Here is a 20,521-nt window from a genome sequence, read left to right as displayed (position 1 = left end):
TGAGTCTGGGCTCCTGCATTCTTAGGGTAAATTCCTAGGAGTGGAATTCCTGGGTCAAATGGTATTTCTTGTTCATGTGAACTCTTATTTGAAACTCTGATATAGAAAAGTAGAATCACTGGTTGAAAGTCAGGTTCTCAGGGGACAGAGTTTTTTCCAAAACCACCCCCTGCCCCACGCACATTTCTCATAGTCTCTTGTTTCTGTCTCTTTTCCCCTCCTCCTCTCCTGTCCATCTCTCCCTCCCCACTTCTCTCCTGATACACATATAGTCCCTGAGACATCTTAATGGACGCATTTTAGCCAGTTGAAAACCTTCAATTTTAAGACAATATAAATAAAGTCAAACAAGGGCACAGGGAATTTTCCTCATACGACTGCTTATTAATTAAATACTCTAATGCTTTCAGCAAATAGATGAGTGGCAGAACAAGTTGATGTCTGGCCTTATTCACTGTAAAAAGAGGATAAAAAGTATGTGAGCTCAGGATTGGGGTACACTTGGTAATTCTAACAAGTGGTATGATAATATACAGAAGGGAACCCAGAAATTAGGTAACAGCGAGTTGAAGGTAAAAAAGTCATATGTCTGTCTAGCTTGGTGAAAGGATAAATAACAAAGGGTTATTTTTAATTCTCTTAGTATGATGTTAATATTTTTCTCATTTGACTAGCCACTGTTGGAAACAGCAGTATGTTTCATGAACTATTGGTTTTGTTATGTTGGCAAAATCCTGAAACTATTTTGCTTCTTACTGTTTCTGCTTTTAATGTATTATTTTAGGATCTGTTTCAGTATGTCATTTAAAAATTTTCATCTTTTAACCTGAAATTTTTCATACTGAGTTTTTTCAGTCAAGGTGGTGCTGGGGATTGAAAACATCCAACTTTAAAAATGCAGAAACTGGAGGTTAGGTGACTGAGCTGAAATACTAGAATTAGGATTAGACTCCTTTTTTCCTAGTCCCAGATGGGGCTGTGTTGTGTCCCCTCTCTTATAATTTGATATTACAGGGTAATTAATATCTCCCATTTGGGGAAGCTTCTCAGACAGAGATAATGAATATTTATCGTAGACTTTCCATTTGTATCTGATCTTCACTTTTTCTGTTTCTAAGTTCTCAAAGAAATCAGATGGATACATTAAAGACCAAAGCCTGGGGGGAAGAGCAAAGTCACGGAGTCAGAACAACTCAGTTTGTTCCAAAACAATGTGAGTTCCCAGATTTAGCCCTATCTTAATATATTGACCTTAGTTCATGTGTGTATGAAATTGAAAAATGACATACTAGTGAAAGATGGTGTACAAAATTTCAAAACATTGTCAGACCCTTCCCCAGGGCATTAACTTGGGCTTATCCAGTACCAGTAGTTTAGTAAAGAAGCTATTTCAAGATTAAGTAGGTACATAAAGTGCCTCTTTATGATTATTCTGAGCTTCTACATACCAAATATTTTTTGAGCCAAAATTATTTATATTCTTTCAGTAATTTTCTTCTGTTTCTCCACTAGCTATCCACTACATGAAACTAAATGATGAATGAATGTCTTGATACTTTAAAAACTACGTAAATTGAAATTCTAGCTACATGATTGATAAAGGAAATATTTAATCTTTTCTTTACCATCCTCACAGACAGAATCGTTGAAACAAGGGGACCTGTGTGTCCAGTGAGAAGTGAAAAGAGGTACATGATTCAGTTTATTCTAGTTTTTCTCTTGATACATTATTTTCTTACTTTATAAGCTATATCTGGTAGTAACTATGTCTGAGGAATTGTGAACTCTCCTCAGCTCTGGTAGTTTGTCAGCATATATGTGTCCATAGGTTGCTCTTGTGTCAGATGCCCACTGTAGCTTGGGTTGGTGTCCTTCCCTCCTAGGCATTAGGGTTTGAGAGCCATAGGTGCCACTTAGGAGTGTGGTTGTGGTGGGCATCTTTAGTGATTAGCACCCTCTAGCAAAGCACCTCTAAGTGAAGGCAGCTCTCTGTGCCTTTAGGATGTTGGATGGTAGTTCGTTTATAGCAGCTTTGGTAAACTATGGCCTATGAGGCCAATCTGGTCCACCTGCCTGTTTTTGTAAGTAAAGTTTTATTGGAACACATTCATGCTCATTCATCTGCATACTATCTATGGCTGCTTTTAAACTATAGTGGAAGTTGAGAGGATGTGATAAAAACTGTAAGACATGCAAAACCTAAAATATTTACTATCTGATCCTTTTCAGAAAAGTTTTGCTGACCCTTGGTTTAGAGGAGTATATAAACTCAGGGTAGTTTTGTTTACAAATTTTTAAATCTTACTTCTAAAACTAGTCTAACATGTACCAGGTTAAAATCATCCAGTCTGTAATTACTCAATTTTTTTTCCTCAGGTATTCAAAGGGGAAAATTTCTGATACAGAGAAGGCATTTGGAATCAGACTTGAAAATGAAGGGGTAAGTAGAAGTCCTCATTAAATTTTACATCTTTTCACTCTTTCACCTGACTTACATTAAAATTTTGGTGCTCATGAAAAATAAGAAAGATGATACGTGTGGCTTTGATTTCTAATGCTGTTGTTTACTTTGAAAAAACAACAGGCATTGAAAATATACAACTTTGGCTTCCTTCTAAATTGCCAAATTTTTACCTGCATGGTAGCTACCTTTCTAAAGGAAACAAACTTGCCTCCATCCCAGTACTTACCTGTTTTGCCTGGCATCTTTTGGAGATTGTTTCAAAATCATATGTCTCTAGAAAAGACACATGCAAAACTTTCTTTTCAAAGTCAAAAATCTCAGATTTATTAGCATCTTAGGCTTAGATTTTGCATTTTTTTTTTGAGAGGGCATCTCTCATATTTATTGATCAAATGGTTGTTAACAACAATAAAAGTCTGTATAGGGGACTCAATGCACAATCATTAATCAACCCCAAGCCTAACTCTCGTCAGTCTCCAATCTTCTGAAGCATAACGAACAAGTTCTCACATGGTGAACAAGTTCTTACATAGTGAATAAGTTCTTACATGGTGAACAGTACAAGGGCAGTCATCACAGAAACTTTCGGTTTTGATCACGCATCATGAACTATAAACAATCAGGTCAAATATGATTATTCGTTTGATTTTTATACTTGATTTATATGTGAATCCCACATTTCTCCCTTATTATTATTATTATTTTTTAAAAATAAAATGCTGAAGTGGTAGGTAGATGTAAGATAAAGGTAGAAAACATAGTTTATTGCTGTAAGAGGGCAAATGTAGATGATCAGGTGTGTGCCTATAGATTAAGTATTAATCCAAGCTAGACAAGGGCAACAAAACATCCACGGATGCAGAAGATTTCTCTCAAAACAGGGGGGTGAGGTTCTAAGCCTCACCTCTGTTGATCCCCAATTTCTCATCTGATGGCCCCCTGTGACTGTGCCTGTCTTAGGTTGTCCCTCCCTTGAGGAATCTTACCCGTCTCTGGCTAACCAGTCATCTTCCGGGGCCATACAGGGAAATGTAAAGTTGGTAAGTGAGAGAGAAGCCATATTGTTTGCAAAGGTTAGCTTTTTACTTCTTTGCAGATTTATGCCCTGTGGCTTCTATGCCCAGCATTTGTCTTGAGGTATCTTTACCACTTGGAAGAATTATGATACTCGGTGTTAACCATATTATTTTTAAGTGGGATAAGAGAACTGAAAATACTTTTCTTGCTACCTCCAGGGAAAGTGATGAGTGTTCTGTTCCATAGTTTGTAGTTTAGGTATCCTCTGAGTGTTAGGTCTTAAATGTTTTCTCTTCCCTCTTGCAGGGATAGACATATATGCTAAATCTACTTTATTCATTTGGGGGATTTGCTCATTCTCTTTTCTTTCAGGATAATGGCAGTATTTATATTTCATGTGTTATGTATGTTTATATGTGTAAGTATTAAGCATGTCAATAAAGTATAGACACTTTTTTTGATCAGAGGGGACACCAGCTGGAACCTGACCTATCTGAAGAAGTGTCATCCCGACTCCGCCTGGGCAGTGGAAGCAATGGGTTACTCAGGAGGAAGATGTCAATACTTGAGACAAAAGAAAAAAATTGCTTAGGCAAAGAGAGGGATAAAAGGACAGATGATCTTCTTGAACTTACAGAGGTATTGTTTCTTGTGTTGATCAGAATAAGAGGCAGGTTTTTTAATAACTTCAGTTATTCAAGACTTAATGAACGTTTTATTTTGAGGAGTTATCCAGACTAGGGATGAGTGTATTAAAAGAAGTCAGGCCCCAGGTTACATTAATCATTAGTGATCTGTGAAGATGGCCCAAGAGATCAGATTAATGTTCAGCAAATGTGAATAGACATAATTGTCACATATGTGGAATATAATGGGTTCTTTGTAGATTCTCTTCCTACCCTTCAAATATTCTGGATTCCATAGTATGGGCTTGGCATTAGTAATGAATTTATTGCATTTTTTAAAGTGATTACTGTTTACAGTGTAGCAAAGAGAAGGCAAATAGTGAATCTATGGCATCTTACTACACTGATGGACAGTGACTGCATTGGGGGGTGGGTTGGGACTTGATAATATGGGTAAATGTAGTAACCACATTGTTTTTTCAAGTGAAACCTTCATAAGAGTGTATATCAATAATATCTTAATAAAAAAAAGTGATTACTGTTTACTAAAATGTCCCTTTCATTGACTATTGCATTTGAAAAGAGTAAAAACTTAGAGAAAACAAGGAACTGAAGGTAATTAAAAAGTATCATTTTAAAGGTGAGCACACATCTTCACTCCTTTGTCTTAGTAGGTAATCAGTCCAATTCAGTGAATATGTCTTGGGCACTTATATATATTGGACATCAGGTGGAGAGATCCATACAACAGCAAAATTGTGTATAGTGGGGGGAAAGCAGTATTAAAAATACTTGGATGAAAATAATTTCTGTTGGGTTTATAGAATCAGTCTTGTAGCTTAAGTATGCATTTATCTGTATAAATTCTTTAGAATAACAAAACCATCTATTCGAGGAGGACTCAGTTGCTAGACTTGCTGGGTTTTTTTTTTCCAGTTTCTGCCTATTTACTTATTCTTTTCATTTCAGAAATGGGTAATATGGTCTCTTAGGTGCCCTAATTTTATTGCTTTGATTTTTTTATTAAGACATCATTGATACACAATCTTATGCTCAGGTTTCACATGAGCAACATTGTGGTTACTACATTCACCCATATTATCAACCCCTCTCCCCCACCCCATTGCAGTCACTGTCCATCAGTGTAGTAAGATGTTATAGAGTCCCTGCTTTGATGTTTTTAAATAACAGTTTAGGAGGTAAATAAGGAAAGTATGAGCATAACTTTTATACTATTGTGAAAGGAGCAAAGGCTAGAAAGTTAGACACTCCTGAGCTCAAATCTTGGCTCTTCCTTTTAATAGTTGTATGACTTTGAGCATGTAATCTGAATTCTCTTAGCTTTGCCTTTTCCATAAAATGCTGATACTACTTTCCCCACAAACAAGGAACCTGACCTATCTGATCAGGTTCTGGGCGTCAAGCATCTGGTACCGTTTGGCTCATAGTGCTCAATAAATGATGGTGGGGTAATTGAAACTATATATATATGTAATGTTACTCGCAAATTATTGTTTCCAGAAGGTGATAATTGACCTAACATTTTTTATAACCATTAGTAAGACTGCTTTTTAGTCCTAGGTTTAAATGTTTTAATACTTCAGTTTAAGTATTTGATAGTATGTTTTTCTCAAGGGTCTGGTATTACAGAGATGAAAAGCTTCTTTCAGTCTCAGACTTTAATATCTGTTAGTGGTTCTATATTAAAATAGCAACTTCTGGAATTCCTAATTCAGGACATGGAAAAGGAAATCAGCAATGCCCTAGGCCATGGCCCACAGGATGAGATCCTAAGTAGCGCTTTCAAATTGCGAATTACCCGAGGAGACATCCAGACCTTGAAGAACTATCACTGGCTCAATGATGAAGTAAGCTGTCTTTTTTTGTCTTTTCTGACTATCATTATGCTTAAGCACTTACTATCCATAACCAAAGTGATTTCTACCCAATTTTAAGGGGTTAGATAAGGCAGCTTTTAGTTTTACTTAAAACAAAAACATCTTAAAACTTACAAAATGGTCAGTTATGACTGTTTGCTGCCTTTAATGAACAGTTTCCCTCTTCTGCACCTGTTATTCCTTTCATCCACCACTTCATTTACTAGTTTTCAGTGACAAAATATAAACCCTGAGTGCAGCTGATGAATGGAAGGAAGTAGCTGATAATATTTTATTTTAGATGAATTCTTATAGGAGCCATTTTATTTTTTCAATAATAAAGAGAGATATTGACCACTATACGTATACCATTTGTCTTTAGAAAAATTTTATTTGGGTGGTAACTGCAAAAATGTTGTGTCCTTACATGTTTAGCTAAAGCTAGCCCTTAGTTCTTGTCAATTTTCCCGTTGGTCCTTCCCCCTACTGCTTGGTCTCTACATTTTCTCCCTTTGCCTTCCTTCCCCTCTCCGTACCATGATGAGTGACACTTAAAAACACATTCTTATAAAACTAGAATGTTTTGGTTTATGTTTATAAATGTTACATGTTTATTATAGAAAATTAGGAAAATACAGGAAAAGTGAAAGATAATATTGTTTGAAAGTGTCACCACTCAAAATTGAACAATATTTTGGTAAATTTCCTTCCGGTTAATATTTTTAAGTTGAGGTATAATTTATAATGCAGTAAAATTCACTTGTAGTTAATATTTCTGCATATTTTTTATGTGCTCAGTTTCATACATCTTTTCATTATTGCAGACTTTCTCCTTGAGTTCCTTCTTTTGGCTGTCTTAACTCATATGCCTTAAAGTAGTTTCATTCCTTCTTAATCCCTGTCATTTTGCATTGATCATTTTTGGTTCCCATCTTTCTGTCATAGACAGTCCTTTTATCCCTTCTTTAGTACCTTCCTTTCCCTGAGCATCTCACCTTCTAGTTTTTTTCTGATTAAGCTAGGTAGGAATTCAGTTTTGTTAACATGCCATGTTTTGACATTTACTGTCTTGATATTATAGGTCATTAATTTTTATATGAATCTTCTGGTGGAAAGAAATAAAAAACAAGGATATCCAGCACTTCATGTGTTCAGTACTTTTTTTTACCCCAAATTAAAGTCCGGGGGTTACCAAGCCGTGAAAAGATGGACCAAAGGGGTTAGTCTCTTTGAACAGGAACTTATTCTGGTGCCTATTCATCGGAAGGTACATTGGAGCCTTGTGGTGAGTTGAGAGGGTTAATTGGTGGCATTTGGATAAAGACTATTTTCTTAAATAATGAAGGCTACCCTTTTCTGTCCTGTGAAAGTCCAAGAGTGTATGTTAAAGGCATGTTCTGCAGAGTCCCTTCCTGGTTCTAGGATTGAACAATTTAGAAAGCTAGATTTAGTCTTGTATCTGAGGAGCTTTTTTTTTTGAGGGAAAACATTTTTATTGAGGTAAAATCCATGAATCCATGCAATATGAAAATGAACCATCTTAAAGGATACAATTAAGTGGCATCGAGTACATTCACAATGTACAACCATCACTTCAAATTCCAACACATTTGCATCACCCCGAAAGGAAACACATACCCATTAAACAGTCATTCTCCATTTTCCCTTCCCCCTAGCCTCTGGCAACCTCTAATCTACTTTCTGTTTCTGCAGACGTACCTATTCTAGATTTTTCATGTAAATAAAATCATAAGTATGAAATCTTTTGTATCTGGTTTCTTTCACCTAACATACTGATTTTGAAGTTCATTACTTTGTAGCATGTACCCTACTTCATACAGGAAGCCATTCAGGGCTCATTTTTATGGATGAGGAGCTTTTGTTTTTAACAGGAAAGAGTTTTAACAGGAAAGGGTATTTAGTACGCTTATGGGTAAATGGGTATTTAGTATGCATATGGGTTTTGTTTATGAGATGGTACAGATTTATTGCAGAAAAGTAAAGGTATAAAGAAAAAAGCAAGAAAATATCTTATCACTCTGAGAGGACCACTGATGTTTTGGTGCTTAAGTTTCCAGACCTTTCTCTAAGAATAGAAATAGATAATTTTATAGAAATGAGGCTTGTATCATTTATGCCGGTTTATAAAAATATATGTCTTAGAAATCCATTCATGTTGGTACAAGTCCTGATTTTTTAAAAGATGCTTTTCTTTTTGGAAATAAAACTCTCACTTCTGTTATAGTTAAGATATTTCTGGATGTTGCATTTTTCCATTATAGGTGATAGACCTCAGAAAAAGGTGTCTCAAATATCTGGATTCTATGGGACAAAAGGGCCACAGAATCTGTGAGATTCTTCTGTAAGTAAAGGCTGAAAAACTTCACCTTGTTAAGTGTTCTTCTTCTGTTTAATCCTATGAGACTCTGGTGATGGTAATTGTTGTCTTCTGTATAGTCAAGGTTGTCTTCTCATTGTTTAGGACCTGAAACTTGAATCCATCTTTTTGTTTAAAAATAACCTAATATCTAATCTTAACTGAGAAGTCTTGCTTGGTAGCATCATTGAAAACAAATTTGTTGTGTGTGATAATGTAAAATCTTATCTTATTTAGAGTCCTGTGATTTCAATTAGAGTTCTTTGGGATTGATACATTACTCTGAATGTTCTAAAGGAGTGTTAGCTGGGGAGTATTATTCCTCCCTTAATACCACTCATGTCTCTATGTTTTCCATGATAGTAGGGTTCATCTCATAGTATCCAGAAGCAGTTTTTAAATTAAAGATATGGTTTGTAGGCAATTATTTGAAGTAGTAATTGCTAGAAACCTGCCTTTAAAGCATAGCCACTTGTTAGCTATGTAAAGTGGTGACAGATTTCACAGTGAGGAAGCAAATCAGTGAGACAGTTTAATTTGAACCTTGTTTGCTCAGTAGAAGCAAAAAGAGGTTCCTATTTTTAATTTTGGTATGGATACTTGGATAATTTTAATAGATACTTTAGTAAGGCATTTGTTAAATTTAGGATAGGAAGAAAAGTTGTTATTAACAATAATTAGTTCAGTTCTCTCTTTTTTGATAATGTTTTAGTGCAAAAGATTTTTATTTATGGGTGTTTATCTTAAAAAGTTTAGAGGAGAAATTTTTAAAAATCATTAAGACACACCAAATTGTTTATAAAGCAGTTATTTTCTTCTAGTCTTTTCTGTTTAAGATACATATAAAACATTGCATGCACATGCATATATATTATTACATGCATAGAAATGTTCTCATTGGAATCATACAACTAAATTTTGTTTTTTACTTAAAACAATACAAATCATACTTTTATCTTTTTCTTTTAAGTATGAAGTGTTCAGCTCCTGTTGTATCTGAGGCCTAATACTCCCTTTCCTGGTGCTCCTAGTCCATCTTTTCTCAGCTTTTTTTTTATTATCACTCCCCTCCCTGATATCCCACCCCTGCAAAAAGTTTATTTTAATTTCTCCATGACAAGAGAAAGTAATACTAAAGAATAAGACTTTTCATTTGTGGTTGGACCTTTAGAGGACTACAAACCACTGGAATTCAAGATTTTTGCCCTGCAGGAACCAGTTTTCATCTCCAGGGGGGCGATATTACCCCCATTGAGAGGTCCTGCCCTGGTGTGAGGCTGGCTTGCCTTCCTTGCAGGTTAAGATGAGAACTGAGATGTCTGTGTTAAATTTGATAACCCTCTGAAGATTTGGATAAAATGCATCACTCTTAAGTGTATACCTCCTAAGAATAAGGAAATTCTTTCAAATAACCACAGTGTCATTATCATTTAAGAAACTTAGCAATCAGCAGTATGTTATATATGGTTCATGTACTGATTTCTTTGGGTATCTTACATAGTTTTTTTTCTTAATACAGGAAGCCATTCAGGGCTCATGCATGTACTTAACGTCTCTTTAGTCTCCTTTAATTTAGAATATTCTTCCTGCCTTTTTTTTATGTTTCATGGCAGTGGCTTTTTTTTTCTTTTTTGATTTTGTATCTATTTTTAAGTGAGGAAAAGCAAGTTGTAAAATGAAGTACTTTTTAGGATAACGTGTTTGTTTTTAAATTGTGTATATAGGAGTAGGGAACTAGAAGAATATGCAGCAAACTATTTTTAGTTAATTAAATAGTAGTACTATTTTTAATGTTAATTACTTCTGGAATGGCTCTTATATTTTTTTGCATTTTATGCATTTTAATTTTTAAAGATAAGCATGTACAATTTTTTTTATTAAGGTATCACTGATATACACTCTTATGACGATTTCACAAGAAAAACAATGTGGTTATTACATTCACCATTATTGAGTCCCCTGCAAAACCCCATTGCAGTCACTGTCCATCAGTGTAGTAAGATGCCACAGAGTCCCTATTTGTCTTCTCTGAGCTACACTGTCTTCCCGTGACCCCACACACACCATGTGCACGTATCATGATACCCCACAATCCAATCCCCTTCTCCCTCCCTCCACACCTGCCCTTCCCAACCCCTCCCCTTTGGTAACCACTAGTCTCTTCTTGGAGTCTCTGAGTCTGCTGCTATTTTGTTCCTTCAGTTTTGCTTTGTTGTTATGCTCCACAAATGAGGGAAATCATTTGGTATTTGTCTTTCCCTGCCTGACTTATTTCACTGAGCATAATACTCTCTAGCTCTATCCATGTTGTTGCAAATGGTAGTATTTGTTTCTTTCTCATGGCTGAATAATATTTCATTGAGTATATGTACTACATCTTCTTTATCCTTTCACCTACTGATGGACACTTAGGTTGCTTCCATATCTTGGCTATTGTAAATAGTTTTGCAATAAACATAGGCATGCATATGTCTTTTTGAATCTGAGAACTTGTTTTCTTAGGGTAACTTCCTAGGAGTGGAATTCCCAGGTCAAACAGTTTTTCTGTTTAAGCATGTACAATTTTTATTTTATTTTATTAAGGTATGGTATCATTGAACACTCTTATGAAGGTTTCACATGAAAAACATTGTGGTTACTACATTCACCCATATTATCAATTCCTCCACACATCCCATTGCAGTCATTGTCCATCAGTGTAGTAAGAAGCATGTACAATTTTTATAAGCAGAATAAAACCCCCAAAATTAAATTGAAAAACCAAAAGCAATCATGTTTTTGAAAAGCGAATGGGGGTGGATTTGAGAATGGTGTATCTGTTAAGACATCAAGTCTTTTTTAATCATAAGGGTAAGTCTCCACAGGAACTCACCAATATATTCCTTCTTTGCTGTTTTTTTAGTCAATATTTACAGGATGAAAGTAAGACCAAAAGAAATATTGATCTGAATCTTTTAGAATGGACCCACTACAGCATGAAGCCACACGTAAGTGATGACCATCCATATTTGAAATACTTTGTTGGAGTTACTGACAATGGCATGTTTTGAAGATTTGGCTTCCTTTCTTCCCTCACTAACTCATATCCTTATGTGTGCATTCTACTCAAGTGTACGTCTTAAGATGATCCACTTCTAAATCTTTAGAAATTCGTTTAACCAAGATGTTTGCTTCTTAGTCTTTATCATCATGCTTAAATTATAAAGATTAACTATAGCTTGTATGTCTCTCAAAAAATTGAAGAAAGTAAGAAAAAAAACAATAAATTCAAGTTAGCTCATTTTCTTGGTGCTAATCAATGTTTAAAGTTCTTGTTTAAAACTTACCTGGGAATTTTGTTTATTTAGGTCTTAAGGGTCCTCCTTAAGAGTCAAGTGTACTATTTGTGCATGTGCTTTGTATCTTACCAGATTTCAATCTCATTCAGGATGTGAAAGTGCATACTCTTTGAGTGCTAATGGCTTTTTTTAAATTGAAGTATCACTGATATACAATCTTAATTAGTTTTAAAAGTACATAACACAGTGGTTCAACAGTTACCCATATTATTAAATCTTCACCCCCACCACTGTGGTTAGTACCTGTCAACATAGAAAGATGTTACAGAATCATTGGTTATATTCTCCATGCTGTACTACTACCCTGTGACCAACCTATGTTATGATTGAGAATTTTTGTGCCCCTTTATCTCCCTCAACCTTTCCACCCACCCACCCCTTCCCCCTTCCCCCCTCCCCCCTCCCCCTTGTAACCACCAGTCACTTCTCAGTGTCTGAGTCTACTGCTGTTTTGTTCATTCTGTTTTGCTTTGTATTTATATTCCACAAATAAGTGAAATCATATAGTATTTGTTTTTCTCTGTCTGGCTTGTTTCACTGAGCATAATACCCTCTAGATCCATCCATGTTGTTGCAAATGGCAGGATTTTTTTTTAATGGCTGAATAGTATTCCATTGTGTCTATGTACCGCATCTTTTTTATCCATTCATCTATTGATAGACACTTTGGTTGCTTCCATTTCTTGGTTATTGTAAATAATGCAGCAGTAAACATAGGAGTACATATATCTTTTCAGGTCAGGGATTTTGTTTTCCTTGGGTAAATTCCTAGGAGTGTAATTACTGGGTCGAATTGTATTTCTATTTTTAGTTTTATGAGGAACCTCCATACTGCTTGCCATAGCAGCTCTACCAGTTGACATCCCACCAGCAGTGTAGGAGGGTCCCATTTCTCCAGATCCTGGCCAGCACTTGTTATTTCTTGTTTTGGATAGTGGCCATTCCAACTGGTGTGAGGTAACACCTCATTGTGGTTTTGATTTTGCATTTCCCTGATGATTAGTGATATGAAACATCTTTTCATGTGCCTGTTGGCCATCTCTGTTTCTTCTTTGGAGAAATGTCTGTTCAGGTCCTCTGCCCATTTTTTAATCAGGTTGTTTGGGGTTTTTTTGCTGTTAAGACATAGGAGTTCTTTGTATATTTTAAATGTTGACCCCTTATCAGATAAATCATGTACAGATATATTCTCCCATACTTTAGGTTGCCTTTTTGTTCTACTGATGGTGTCCTTTGCTGTACAGAAGCTTTTTAGTTCGATATAGTCCCACTTGTTCATTTTGTATTTTGTTTCCCTTGCCCGAGAAGATGTTTCCAAGAAAAAAATTGGTCATACTTATGTTCAAGAGACTTGCCTATGTTTTCTTCTAAGAGTTTTATGGTTTCCTGTCTTACATTTAGGTCTTTGATCCATTTTGAGTTTATATTTATGTATGGAGTTAGGCAGTAATCCAGTTCCATTCTCTTGCATGTAATTGTTGAGAATGGCTTCTTTTTAAAGTAGGATTAATGAATTCTGTTTTAGCTGCCCTAATCTATATATAATGGCTCATCTGTCTTTGCCAAAAGCATTTCCATTTCAAGTTGTGTAATTAAGAAGGTTAAGCTGAAATTTCCTCAGGAGAGCAGAGATATAAGAAGTCTGTAAGGATGAATACTATGTTCTGGTGGGGGAAATGTAACAAAGCAAATTCTCTCCCTTTGTATATTGGAGTCTATAGTTCTCTCCACTCTGTGAGAGCTTTTGGGCTTGGGAGAAGAGTGCTGAAGTGTATGGGTGGTGTGCATGTTCAAAAATCTTTTCTCTTTTATAATAATCATCTATATATTTTTTAATAAAGATAGAGCTGTTGTCATCTGGTATGTTTTCCAGCCGTGGGAATTGGAATCTCTTAGTCTCATCAGTTTGTGCTCATGAGTAACTGACAGCCAAGGCATATAAAGGGCTGGCCAAGATGAGTATGGGAGAGGCCTGGGGAGTGTGTGAATCTGCCTCACCAGGCTCAGAATCCACTTTTGGCTTACAATGCTTTTAGTGCTCTTTGTAGTCAGCCCTGTTGTCTCAGAACAGAACTGAACAATGGAGGGGAGATCCTAACTGGTTAATGACTGTCAAGAGGCTGCTTGCTTTCTCCTGCTTGCAGCTGTGAGGGTCCAAAGCAAGTCTTATTTTCCTGGCTAGAAAAATTAAACCTTGCAATATTGAAGTAGGTTTATTATATTATAAATATATTTGTGATTGAGCCACACTTAGCCCTTTTCAAAATTTATAAATGCTTCTGAAATAATTCTGACTAGAATTCCTGTTCCTGGTTAAATAAACCTTTCAGTTTGACTTCTTAGTATGAGAGCTGAGGGATGGAACTCTAAGTTTGCTTTTCTTTTCCTTTCTGAAAAAAAGTTTTTGTAGGGTCACATAACTGTTGGGCAGCTGCATCTGGGGAGGTCTCTACCTGTGCACTAGGTGAAACCTAAACCCAGACAAGGTAGGATTTTTGACTCTGACGGAGAAGGAATTCTTGACCAGGTTGGAGTGAGTGTAAGTAAGGAAGGAATCCATTAATGCAAGAGTGGAAGCGAATGTCAGCAGCCCTGCAGGCTATAGAGAGCAAGGAAGAACAGAGGGAGGAAAGGGAAGTTCATTGAGCTGCTCTGTGTACAGCAAGTACCATGACAACTCCTAAAGCCAGGGTCACCTGGCATCCCAGTGTCTGCTTGAATCTGCACAGTGTGGAAACTAAGCCCCTATCACCCCAGGGGAGCCACAGAGCAGTGGATGGAGTTTATGTTCTGAGAACTTCCACTTACCCACTGGCCTGAAATAAAATAGGGAGAAGAGGATTGTGTTAAGACTAGAAAGCTGAAACAAACAGCAAAGTGACAAAGACATTTACCACCAAAGGTGGAAGTTTGAGAGTTCTTGTCTTTATTATGGAAAAGAGTTCAGAGACAAGTGCAATCAGCTTTGCAACAAGAAAGTTTGATATAAGACAGTATATATTCAGGAGTACAGGCGACCTCAGGAGGTACGCTTAAGAGTTTGGGGTTTGGGGTTTTATAGGGCGTTTTGGGTAGGGGTCAACATAAGGCATGATGTATACAGGTAATTCATAGTTCTTTGAAATTTTGTCTTAAGAATAGTTATTTAGGTGACTGTGTTGATCCAGATCTTGGCATTCTTTATCTACATAGGTTTCTGTGCTTGGAGGTCTCTCTCTTATTCTGGTTGCAAAGTTACTTAATTGATTTAGGGGCTGGAAGAAGAGGAAGAATAGTATATAGATTATGTTAAAGAGTAAGCTGGGGGCCCTTTTCGCAGGTAACTAGGTTTTACAATGGCATGACTTTTGTTCCATTTCTTTGCTCTGTCACAACATATTCTGTGTCATGTCATGGTTAGAGTGTTTATAGCACATAAAGACTAATTCTGTTTGTGTGCATGTTTGTGTATTTGTGTAATACCAGATTTAACGTTTACCCTTATAATATTGTTTATCCACAGAAATATTTAGGAAGAGTCCAAGGAGTTTGTAGTTAGTAAAATTTTACCCCTTCCTTCCTTCCTTCTTTTGTAACTTTAGGAGATTCCTCAACAGTTGAATGGGAGTGATTGTGGAATGTTTACTTGTAAATATGCAGATTATATCTCTCGGGACAAACCTATCACATTTACTCAGGTGAGTAGAGACCCCTCCTCCCTCCTCATCCACTTCTTTGTTATAGGACAAGATAGACTTAAGAGTGTTAACAGTGCCTGGCTCACGCTGAGCTTTTAACATGGTAGCTATGCTATTGTTTTTGCTATTAAACCTTGGCCACAGCCCTGCTCTTGCTAGCTAGCATCAGGGTTTGTTACTCTATCTGCTTTCAGATTTTTCCTAGTCTTTGGTGACCAGTGCATATGTTTGAACTCTGCTGTTCCCTGGTTCTTGAGTATTACCGATATTTTTAGCCAAAAAAGGAGGCATATAAGATTATGTAACAGCAAGGGGAAATCAGGCCTGTGAGACCTTGAGCTGCAGGTCTAAGATAACACTACAAATACTACTTATCCCCTTTATCCCTTCTGTTCTGGTTATTTTGGGTTCTCGATGGCTCTGTATTTTTTTTTTTTTTTGAGAGGGCATCTCTCATATTTGTTGATCAAATGGTTGTTAACAACAATAAAATTCAGTATAGGGGGGGTCAATGCTCAATGTACAATCATTAATCCATCTCAAGCCTAATTCTCGTCAGTTTCCAATCTTCTGAAGCATAATGGACAAGTTCTTACATGGTGAATGAATTCTTACATAGTGAATAAATTCTTACATGGTGAACAGTACAAGGCATTCATCACAGAAACTTTCGGTTTTGATCACGCATTATGACCTATAAACAATCAGGTCAAATATGAATATTCGTTTGATTTTTGTACTTGATTTATATGTTGATCCCACATTTCTCCCTTTATTATTATTATTATTTTTATTTTTAATAAAATGCTGAAGTGGTAGGTAGATGCAAGATAAAGGTAGAAAACATAGTTTAGTGCTGTAAGAGGGCAAATGTAGATGATCAGATGATCAGGTGTGTGCCTATGGACTAAGTATTAATCCAGGCTAGACAAGGGCAGCAAAACATCCACGGATGCAGAAGATTTCTCTCAAAGCAGGGGGGGTTAGGTTCTGAGCCTCACCTCTGTTGATCCCCAGATTCTCACCTGATGGCCCCCCTGCGACTGTGCCTGTCTTAGGTTGTTCCTCCCTTGAGGAATCTTACCCGTCTCCGGCTAACCAGTCATCTTCCGGGGCCATACAGGGAAATGTAAAGTTGGTAAGTGAGAGAGAAGCCATATTGTTTGAAAAGGTTAGCTTTTTACTTCTTTGCAGATTTATGCCCTGTGGCTTCTATGCCCAGCACTTGTCTCGAGGTATCTTTACCACCTGGAGGAATTATGATACTCGGTAAATTCGATATGAGGCACGAATTCTATTTAAGGGTTGTAATTAGGAAGAAAGAAGAAAAGCTACAGATGTAGCATATGGAAGGAAACATGGGAGGATTGATTATTTCTTTGACATATCTTCTTGTAGAGTACCTTAAGTATGTATAGGTTTTAAACTACTAACTAATTTGCACACACATATTAACATAATAGGAATACGGTGACATAAACAAAGCAAATCTATAATTACCATCCATCTCCAGTGAAGCCAAGAAAACCATTTAGGCACCCTAGGCATTTGTGAAAATTTGTCTGTGATATGATGGATATTGTTCAACTGTACTTGAACAGTCTGAGAGAAATCAGACAAATTAAAGCAGCCCATTTCTGGGATCTGTTCACGTCCCATATGTTCTTTTAACCGTAGATAGTCTATAGTCATAAGATTTTGGAGTGCTACACCTTGCACCCCTCCCAACTCCTGGTTGAGTTCCAACAGTGCAGATCTGGTCAAATTCGTTGTCTCACTGTATGCACATGCCAGCCTAGACATCTCCCTCCTCATTCCTATGGCAAGTCCAGGAGATGGTGGGCTGGATGCAGCCACAACCGCAGCATCGTCCGGATCCCTGTGGAGGCTTTTTGATGATCATCCCCCGGCACAAGTCCTCCAGAGAGTGCTGATGCTGGAAGCTCCTCCTCATATCGTATCTTAGTTCATTTTCTGGGTATCCAAGCTAGGCCTTGATCTTCTGCATAGAAACAAACAGACCCTTTGCCCACACTTTGACATGTATGGCTCTGTATTTGAGTGAAATTCAAGTATGTTGGGAACTCTTGAGAATTTATGTTTGTAACATGGATTCTCAGCCTTTTTATAACCTAGGAAACCCCCTTTAAAAATGTTTCTTAAACATTATCATTTTGATAGATGGTGGCTACTAAATTGTGCTGATTGACTAGGACTAATAACCCCATTCCAAGATTTTGAGGAACATGAAGTAACTAGGGCTCCCACACTGAATTGATACAATTCCAGTCTAAAGTAAAGGCACTTACTAAATTGGAAGTTTTACTAAAAATACATTTTTTACCACATTTTGAGCTATTTAAAATAATAAGATTTTTTAGGTCCCTCAAGGTAGGAAGTCACTAATTTACTAGTTTTCCACGAGTAAAATGGTATATCCAACTTTTTATAGTCAGACACCAGGACTACCTCAAGGGTGTGAACTTCTTATTTCATCAGAGACCTAGTTGAGATATACATAGTTTTGGATTTGTCTTACTTGTTCCTTGTTGTGGATTGTGTTGTGTTGGTCCATGTTGTGATTATCAATTAAATAATACATTAAGCAAAGCATTCCAGTCTTTTGTGCTTCTAAATAACAAGAAATTATTTGTTCTCTGAACCTAACGACATGAGATTTGAACAGGCAGAAGTTACTATTTGCACAGAATTGGTAATATACTGCATTTGATAGAAAGAAATTTGTGGATTTGGTTTTTTATAAATTTAGATGCAGTTCATGTTTTTCTCATTAAAAAGTAGAATGTGTATATTTTGGAATGTTTTGAAAATACATGCAAGTAGAAAAGTTAACTTTTGTGCCATTGTTTGGATATTTCTATTTTTTGGTACATGTTTCTGTTATTAAGTTGTTGTTGGACTCTATCATAGTTTTATATCTTGCTTTGATTTTCATTAACATGTAAAAATGCTTATGATACATATAATAGCAAACATAAGCCTCCTTTTTCCTTTGTTTTTTATTAAGGTATCACTGATATACACTCTTATGAAGGTTTCACATGAAAAACATTGTGGTTACTACATTCACCCATATTATAAAGTTCCCCCCAAACTCCGTTGCAGTCACTGTCCATCAGTGTAGTACGATGCCAGAGTCCCTATTTGTCCCCTCTGAACTACACTGTCTTCCCCATGACTCCACACACACCATGTGCACCTATCATGATACCCCACAATCCCCTTCTCCCTCCCTCCCCACCCACCCTCTCCCACCCCTCCCCTTTGGTAACCACTAGTCCCTTCTTGGAGTCTGTGAGTCTGCCACCGTTCTGTTCCTTCAGTTTTGCTTCGTTGTTATTCTCCACAAATGAGGGAAATCATTTGGTACTTTTCTTTCCCCACTCATTATAAGCCTCCTTTTTTATAGCTTTGTAAGTCTGTATCATGATGTTAAAAAGTCACGGCTTACATAAAGGATGTAGATATCTTACTTTATTTACAAGAGTGCACCTACAGGTTGCTCATGCTCTGCACATTAATATGTAATGTATGTGGTGTTTGTGTTTCTTTACAGCACCAGATGCCTCTCTTTCGGAAGAAAATGGTGTGGGAAATTCTTCATCAGCAGTTGCTGTGAGAGTGCCCCTGGCCCAGTCCCTCCAGCTGCTGCTGATTTTTTTCCACCGTTGGATGTTTCCATATACCTCATGCATTGTGGGTTAAAAGTCCCTACGTCACCTCTCTCACAGGTACTGAGCTGTCAAGAAGTGTGTGAAGGCGTCTCACTGCACCTGAATCTTGACTTGTGTGCGGAGGGCTGCTTGCAACTCTAAGTCTGTGCCTGCTCAGAGCCCTGGACTGTATAACCCACACAAGAACAAACGCTAATTAGAATTTCTTTAAAGATTTTTTTTCCCTATGAATGTGGGAAATGCAGGATTTATTCTATGATTTGTTTTTTTCTGTGTTCACATGTATTTCTTTGCTCACTCATTTGCAAACATAATGGGCAGTGGTCATTATCTGCTACTCTTTTAGTTAACTCTAAATTACTTGTGTGAACTATTTATTTCAAATATGAAAGGCACGTTAATCAAGCTGCCAGTCCCTGCTGAAGATTGGGAGGGAAATCAGTTGGGGAGGAAGGAAGTGTTAATTAACTTCTCTACCTGGAGCTGTAAGTGGCAACTTGAAGCTGGAGGTCTTTTTTTTGAGGCTTGAAAATGCTGGGAGAAGTGCTACGGTATAGGGCCCTGATTGCCTTTCAGAGGAAGTCTGACACTACAGCATTGACATGTGTTGTGGAAAAGTGGAACTGTGGCCAAGGAACTCTGGCTATGCAAGCATCTTTAGAAGAGTGTCGTGGTCATCCTAAAGAGACTTCCCTTTCTGGAAATGAGGTGACGTGGATACTCTTGAAACTGGATTAGAATTCACTGTAAACTCTAAATCTTCATTTTCATCCCAGATCTGGTTGAGTAGAAACCTCAGAATTGTAAGGGCTGGCCTGAGCGGTTTATTTCAAAAGATACTATTCAATTTAAAACTATTTTTCCTCAAAGTGTTTTTTTTTTATATATATATATAAAGCTGAAATTAAGTTTTGTACTCATTAGGATTTACATCGTCTCATCCCACCCTCACTGAAATTTGTGGAAGAAAATTTAGTACTTGGCTCTGAGGTTGCTGATTATATAATAATCTATTTTGCATATGAAAGTTTGTATTTAGCATTTTTGTTCATTAAAAACCTTACAGTGGTTTTGCATTTTTAATTTCAGAAAGTTTAGAGTTGATCAGAACATATTTTGCAAGATCCTAGTGCCTAGTGTTGCTTTTCTGATGTAATAAAAGGATGTCTGGCAGAACTTGAAGAGTATACGCTGAAATGATTTCTAATCCTTTCCCTACTTAAACTCCCCAAACTTGTTCTGGTACACAGAAGAAAGAGGTAAAGCCAGAAAAATTGGGCATGTGTTAATGTTGTATCAACATGTCTGTCACAGAGGGCCCAGGTCACTGGTCACAGAAGCATACTATTGCAGTCAACTATCTCTGAGATGTGTGAAAGTATTGGTATAGGTCTTGCGGGGCTGTGGTATGGATTGAAACTGTTAGGCCTGCTAAATGGCCAAACCAGAG

General features: G+C 36.9%; 1 protein-coding gene across 4 annotated transcripts in view; it reads left to right on the top strand.

Moving 5' to 3' along the window:
* SENP2 (SUMO specific peptidase 2) overlaps positions 1-20,253 on the top strand; it is a 61,217-nt gene extending 40,964 nt beyond the window's left edge. For all 4 annotated transcript variants that reach the window (XM_037024208.2, XM_037024209.2, XM_037024207.2 and 1 more), the window contains 10 exons: positions 1,119-1,213; positions 1,637-1,688; positions 2,377-2,440; positions 3,947-4,120; positions 5,844-5,975; positions 7,066-7,269; positions 8,267-8,346; positions 11,264-11,348; positions 15,281-15,376; positions 18,954-20,253. In XM_037024208.2, coding sequence (XP_036880103.2) covers positions 1,119-1,213; positions 1,637-1,688; positions 2,377-2,440; positions 3,947-4,120; positions 5,844-5,975; positions 7,066-7,269; positions 8,267-8,346; positions 11,264-11,348; positions 15,281-15,376; positions 18,954-19,016 — 1,045 coding nt within the window. In that variant the 3' untranslated portion in view covers positions 19,017-20,253. The remainder of the gene's footprint in view (positions 1-1,118; positions 1,214-1,636; positions 1,689-2,376; positions 2,441-3,946; positions 4,121-5,843; positions 5,976-7,065; positions 7,270-8,266; positions 8,347-11,263; positions 11,349-15,280; positions 15,377-18,953) is intronic.
* Positions 20,254-20,521: the final 268 nt, after the last annotated feature.

Source organism: Manis javanica, chromosome 3 (genome assembly GCF_040802235.1).
Source record: "Manis javanica isolate MJ-LG chromosome 3, MJ_LKY, whole genome shotgun sequence".
Classification (NCBI taxonomy): Eukaryota; Metazoa; Chordata; class Mammalia; order Pholidota; family Manidae; genus Manis; species Manis javanica.
Note: the sequence above shows the minus strand (reverse complement) of the source record. Positions and strands in the feature narration are given on the sequence as shown.